Source organism: Trematomus bernacchii, unplaced genomic scaffold, assembly GCF_902827165.1.
Source record: "Trematomus bernacchii unplaced genomic scaffold, fTreBer1.1, whole genome shotgun sequence".
NCBI lineage: Eukaryota > Metazoa > Chordata > Actinopteri > Perciformes > Nototheniidae > Trematomus > Trematomus bernacchii.
Genome location: NW_022987870.1, coordinates 160,982 through 168,492, shown reverse-complemented (window position 1 = coordinate 168,492; position 7,511 = coordinate 160,982). Strand labels below are relative to the sequence as shown.

Below are 7,511 nucleotides of genomic sequence, written 5' to 3'. Positions count from 1 at the left end.
GATATATTTATCTCCGCCCCTCACGTTAGTTTTAAAGACCCCCATAAAACTCAGATTATAACTCGAACCCTGGGTAAATATATAACTTGTTTTATTTAATTTAGACTTTTAATCTAACAACAGTCGGCTTGGAGCATTGGCTTGACTCCCCGACACCTGTAAACAGACTTAGCATGGTCACTTTAAATATGTTATCTGTTACTAATGGGGATAATGCCTCTGGATCAGTGTGCGTGTGTGCGTGTGTGTGCGTGCGTGTGTGTGTGTGTGTGTGCGTGTGTGTGCGTGTGTGTGTGTGTGTGCGTGTGTACCCAGAGTGAGGGACTTGTGTGTGGAGCAGAAGATGATGGCGACGGTGTCTGCGGGGCTGAATCCTGACCCCGACCTGCAGAGAGACAAACAGGAAGTGAAACATCTCACCTGTAGCTAATATCAAATCTAAACTCTCCTCTGTTCCCTCTTACTGTTACAGAAAATACAAACTAGTACATGACTGTGTTCTGCAGTAAAAGTATGATGAGTAAGCTGCATTAGTAATGTACGCTAAGGTATTTCTGCATAAATAGGAGACGAAACAGTTCCAGGTGTCCCACAACAATAACTATCTCTGACCGAGAGTTGCCCGGTCACAAACTGGTAACAACAACAACAACAACAACTTGCTAGGGCAGCCCCTCCTTAAGGGAGATAGCGGCTGATCAAGGCTGGTCAGCTGCGTCAGAGGGCGAGAGGTAAACATGTATACAGAATTATTCCCTGATATTTTTTAACACACTTCTGCTTCTGTGACGAAAGAGTGATCAATAAAGTATCTATCTATCTATGTTGTGAGACTAATGTGTTTAATATTTGCTGGACAGCTGGAAGTAATGAACACATTGGTAAATAAAATGTCAAAAAATGTGTAAAGAGGAGAATGAGACTGACCTGGTGGAGAGGGCGAAGGTGAGCAGCATGAAGCTCAGCTGAATGGAGAAGACTGCAACAAGAGAGAAATCAGTTTAATGTTAAAGGTCACCTATCATGCTATTTTTAGGCAATAGCATAGGTCTCAGATATATACAAATATATAAAAAACATGTCTATGAAGTGTTTTGCTCAAAATACCAAACAGATCATTCTAGCCATGCCTCATATCCCTCTATTTCACTTCCTGTTTCAAAAGTGCTGATTTGGGGTATAAAGCTTTAAAATAAATAAGGAGGGGTCTGAGCTCATGCGGGACCCTGCAGCTACTGTCTAAACTAAATACTGCCGTGATGAAACGCCATATCATGGATTATCAAGGATTGTTTCTGAAACAGTATGGAGCTCAAAGGCTTTCTCTCTTGCCGGTTATACCACAAGGTGAGTTCCTTTTTATTTCCTGCTTCTTCACACACATGCTCTCCAGTACAGGTTAGCTCTGAGTGTTAGCGATGCTAATGTAAACACCGACCATATTACGTCCAAAACAGTCGGGCATTGTTTCTGATAGCAACGTTTCTGATGGGCCGTGGGTCCACATTTCAGATATTACGTCATATCGGACGCAAATCTGGATCAGCTCCGTTGTACCCCCGTTTTTAGAGATTTGGGTACGGAGGAAAAGAGAGAGGGGTTTATTTTCTGACGCTGCGTGAGTTCCCCGACACACCGGGGACACATCTTGATGTATACAAGACATAAAAAAGTGCATTTTGCATGATAGGTCCCCTTTAAATTAAAATCCACTGTGTTTACATCATTAATACAACACAGTAAAGTTAGAAAGGATGGTTTATTCTGCATTAAATTACAAAAGTAGAACCATTTCTTACATAATATGGAAAGAATGGATGCAACTGATTATTTTTAGGCAGCTTTCTTTTGCATTTATTACAGACTTTGTGTCTCAGGTGTTGGAGGAAGTGCAAATATCAGACTGTATCTGAGATTTAATGCAATTATATGACTTTAAATATTTATTATACTTTCTTTATTATCCTAAATAGAGAAACATGTCATGTATAGTAGTTTAATACTAACCCTATATTGAATTATTAGTGCCTTTTAACATTTATTTAATTTTTAATAATCTTTCTTACACATTTGGTTAATTTGTTTTTATATATATTTCGTTTTTGTTTTAAATGTATATAAAAAAGTCCTTTAACAAAACAAGTTTCATTTTTCACTACGTTCAAATATTAAATGCTTCAATTATGAGCAGAATCAATTTACACTTTTTCAAGCTTTTGCTCTTAATTGGTTTCCTTTGAATACTGTATTTGTGTGTGTGTGTGTGTGTGTGTGTGTGTGTGTGTGTGTGTGTGTGTGTGTGTGTGTGTGTGTGTGTGTACTGGCACTGACTGATGATGACGATGATGAAGAGGCTGCTGGGCTCCAGCTCGATGCTGGGGTTACTGAAGGTGTCGCAGAAGGTGGTGAAGATGATGAGGAGGAGCACCACACTGCTGACGGTGCTGAAGGGAAGCTTCCTCCTGTCCAGGTACTCTCTGAGGAAGCCCCGACACACCTGTACACACACACAGAGAGTTAACACACACACAGAGAGTTAACACACACACACACACAGAGAGAGTTAAGACACACACAGAGTTAACACACACACACAGAGAGAGAGTTAACACACACACACAACACACACACAGTTAACACAACATGCAGGGCATTTTTAACACACACACACACACACACACACACACACACACACACACACACACACACACACACACACACACACACACACACACACACACACACACACACACACACACACACACACACACACACACACACACACACACACACACACACACACACACACACACACACACACACACACACACACACACACACACCACACACACACACACACACACACACACACACACACACACACACACACACACACACACACACACACACACACACACCAAACACCACACACACACACACACACACACCTGACCGAGGATGAGAGGAACCACCACCGTCATGAAGAGCTGAGAGAAGATGGAGGAGAACGGGACGGAGGAGGAGGAGCCGAGCTGTAAGACACACAGAAATCACGTTATTAATATTTATATTACATTATATAATATATATTTAACTATTGTTCTCATGTGTTAAATTAATGTATAATACTGAGGCAATAAAGACAATATTTCTGTATAATTTGTTCATATTTCTGGACAAAAGCAACTGGCTGCATCTACTGCTGTACGATGCCAGAGTTTACGAGCAGCACCTGAAGGCACCACGACATTCTTTGACACACATGACAGTATTTTTAAGTAAATAAAGTGTATATAAAAGAGTGTGTTTCCTCACAAAGAGCAGCAGCAGCAGCGGGGTGACGATGATCCCCTGAAGGACAGAAACACACACATTAACACTCGACTCCCTGCACACACACACACACACACTGAAGCTCACACAGACAGGAAGTCTTACCAGGAAACTCCCGAATGCTGAGTTAAAGATGGCAGCAGCCTGCAAAAACACACACACACACACACACACACACACACACACACACACACACACACACACACACACACACACACACACACACACACACACACACACACACACACACACACACACACACACACACACACACACACACACACACACACACACACACACACACACACACACACACACACACACACACACACACACACACACACACACACACACACACACACACACACACACACACACACACACACACACACACACACACACACACAGTTAGTCATTAGGACAACATGATTAAATATTACATCGTTTCTCAAACACTGGAGGGTGATGACCTACTAGTGTGTGTGTGTGTGTGTGTGTGTGTGTGTGTGTGTGTGTGTGTGTTACCTCGTTGCCTCCGACAGCCTTGGTGAGGATAACGGCCGAAGAGACCGGGGGGGGCATGCAGCTCACAGTCTGTAACCTAGGCAACAATAAGGAAATAATGAGAAGAAAATAATAATACAATTATAAATTAAAAATTAAAATACACTCTGTAGTTATCTGACATTAACTCACACACACAGGCCTAACATACACACAAGCACACACATGACCTACACACAGTAACGGATCACACATATACACACACATATACACACACATATACACACACACACACACACACAGCATGGCCTGTTTTAGGGTGAATGAGGGTCTTTGTGTCAGCAACATAACTCCAGGTACCTACATAAAGGATGGCATTCACATACACTCACACACTCACACACACAGTCTCTCTCTCACACACACACACACACACACACACACGTACCCTCTGAGCAGCCATTGGTCGATGCTGCTGAGAGAGAGGACTCGGAGCAGCAGCCAGACAGCGAGCGGGAAGAAGACGAGGGTGAAGGACTGGACGAAGAGGTGCAGTCGAACGTGAAGCAGCGCACTGGTCAGCTCCTACACACACACACACACACAACATCTTTATCTACACAGTTTTCTATTAACATCAGTATATATATATATGAAGTGCACACACACCTCTGTTTTCAGTGACAGGCCGCTGTTGAAGAATATGAGCGAGACAGCGAAGTAAGCGATGGTGATTTCCGGCTTTAATGGACCTGAGAGAGGAAACAAAGTCACATTTGGATGTTTATTAATGTTTATATATTAATAAGGCGTGTGGCGCAGTGGATAGAGCGTTGGTGTTCGGATCAGGGGAGCACAGGTTCAAACCCCACTGCAGTCAGCATGTCGTTGTGTCCCTGAGACACTTCACCCCAAAGTGCTCCTGTGGGGATTGCCCACAGTATGGAGTATGTAAGTCGCTTTGGATAAAAGCGTCTAAGGCCTCCAACAAGCCGTTTAGGACAGAGAGTGAATACACATACTATACAGAGATGCTGTATGAGAAACCAATGTGAGTTTGGAAAATTGCACAATGTACATTTATTCTAGTAGACCTCAACAATGGAATTATTATCAGTTGAAATGGCCATGACGTGGGACCTTTCATTTCTGCTGTGAATTGAGGAGTTTCCGAGGTGCACCTGAAGGCATCCTCCTGGCAGCACAGGAGCTAATCTCATCTAATCTGCAGGATAAAACCTGGAGGTGTGACTGAATTGATACAGGTTCCTTAGAGGTCATCAGACAAGGAATGATAACCAAGTGTTTCCTCAGTGAAAATACATACAAGATAATGTATGTTATCTATTTTACAGCCTGACACCAAAGAGCTGCTAAACTCCCACATGAGTAAATAAAAGAGATATGAGCCAATGAGTGTGTGCGTGTGTCCATGTTGACATTACGGCTGAATGCAACGTGTCACTGCAGCGCCAGGTAAGGAGAGGGCGCGCGCGCGCACACACACACACACACACACACACACACACACACACACACACACACACACACACACACACACACACACACACACACACACACACACACACACACACACACACACACACACACACACACACACACACACACACACACACACACACACACACACACACACACACAGGGGAGTGTAGTAGCCCTTATACACGTTGGAACCAAAACTCCATTTAGAAAACCACGAATTGAACAGTAAATTCAACTTCTTAACAAATATAAACATTAATTATAAATTCACTGTAGGCTTTATTTATTTACCTAGTTCTAAACTTTAATTCGGCGTACACAATGTATAATAAATAACAAGTATTTGAGCAGAAATTCAACTTCCATTCCAGGAGCGATGGGCAAAACGGAGTTAAATTAAGTATTAAAATTGGGAGTTTATTAAAAGTAAAATGCTTGCAGGTAAAGCACTCCTACACCGATTCATTCCACTGATTCCTAACTTTTAATTAATGCTATCAATTCATTTTCTGCGAGATCATGTGTGGCTATAAGAGAAAAAGTACATACAAATAGGAGGAAACGCTTTAGAAATCTGGCACTAAAAGATAATAAAACAGCATTTTTTTAGACACACATGAATATGTTTTATTTAGAGATTATAATGGACTTCACTGGGTGTTTACTCACCTCCTCTCACACCGATGCTCGGCTGCAGTTTGGCGGATAAGATGACCAGCACTATCCCGATAATGAACCACTCTTTCCTGACCCTCGCCAGGAGGCCCATGTTTCAGACCCCGGTGCTCCAGATCCTTCCCGCCGGCCAGCGTCACTCCAAAGCCGGGTAGAAGTTTCTAAACTCAGCCTCCTCAGAGATTCTCCTCTGGAGCTTTTTTTTTCTCTGTCAGAAAACAGAAGCAGAACAAGCGGAGCTACTTCCGCACACATGGGCTGGAGAAGCGCCGTAAAGACTGGGGGAGAGGAGCAGGATTTACCGTAGTAGGCTAGGTAGAAATGACGCACCGTAAATACAATTTCAATTGGGTTTTTTAGGAACAAATATATAAATAAAGGTGATTAATGATATTTCTTTAAAGTAGATAAATTATACCTAGATAAATGCAGTTTGTGAAAATGATTTTAATAATTTAGCTAGTATATATAGCGAGATAAAATTAAAAATGTTTGAAGAAAATGGCCAAGAAATAAAAGTGTGAATATTTTATTTTAATTTCCTCTGAAAATTAAATAACAAAATTATAAATACTTGAAATAGTGTAACACAAAAAGTAATAATAGTAATAATTCAATAACATCCATACAGAAATTTCAAAAATACAACAAGTTGCATTTAATTCAACCAGAGGTGGAAAAAGCACTCAGACCTTGTATTTGAGTAAAAGTAGAAGTATCAGATCTTGTACTTGAGTAAAAGTAGAAGTATCAGATCTTGTACTTGAGTAAAAGTAGAAATACTCTGATCTTGTACTTGAGTAAAAGTACTTTGTAGAAGTACCAGAGTGTACAGTAGGAAAACTCTGTTACAAGTTAAAGTCCTGGAGTAAGTAATAAATACTTCTACTTTTACTGAAGTACAAGATCTGAGTACTTCTCCCACCTCTGGTGTTAAAATAATGAGATCACAGATGGTATATTTGATTTTGAAAGTTTTTATTCTGTACAGCAGTGAATGGTTACAGGGTATAAAGAGCAGCTGTGTTCCCCAGTGTTGTTGTTATGGGATGTATTTTCAGCACCAGGCAGAAGCAGCATCACTTCCTGTAGAATCTGAGCCGACTTCCTGTCGTCCTCTCGTCTCTTTCCACGAGATGAGGCGTTTCAGAGCGGCCGGAGAACACGACTCCACGTCAGCGCTGAACTTCCCGAACAGAGAGCGAGCGCGAGAAGTTCCCACTAACACCTGAGCAGAGAGGGCAAGAGTACACACATCCTTTACTCAAGTAGAAGTACAGATACTCGTGTTTAAAAATACTCTGGTGAAAGTAGAAGTACTGACTAAACTTCTTTACTCAAGTCAAAGTAAAGAGGGCTTTGAAATGTACTTCAGTAAAAAGTACCCGTAACTAGCAGCTGTTTTAAAGAGTACCTGACCTCCCTTTATATTAATAGAACAATAATGTCATTGTTAGCTAATGAATGCTTCCATGCTGAACAACGGCAACATGACA

The 7,511-nt window shown here is 41.5% G+C and overlaps 2 protein-coding genes across 2 annotated transcripts in view; both read right to left on the bottom strand.

Moving 5' to 3' along the window:
- Positions 1-311: 311 nt before the first annotated feature.
- slc10a7 (solute carrier family 10 member 7) lies at positions 312-6,243 on the bottom strand (the record flags this gene model as incomplete). The annotated part of the gene is given in 10 exon segments (XM_034113832.1): positions 312-385; positions 928-979; positions 2,332-2,497; positions 2,949-3,032; positions 3,316-3,351; positions 3,439-3,477; positions 3,859-3,934; positions 4,286-4,422; positions 4,507-4,589; positions 6,010-6,243. Coding segments are annotated over 10 exon segments (847 nt in total), but the record flags the coding sequence as incomplete, so codon positions are not given.
- A 773-nt stretch (positions 6,244-7,016) lies between these two features.
- Positions 7,017-7,511, bottom strand: part of ttc29 (tetratricopeptide repeat domain 29) — a 7,773-nt gene continuing 7,278 nt past the window's right edge. Inside the window, 1 exon segment of the mRNA XM_034113837.1 lies at positions 7,017-7,243. Within this exon segment, the coding sequence (XP_033969728.1) occupies positions 7,073-7,243 (171 nt within the window). The 3' untranslated portion in view covers positions 7,017-7,072.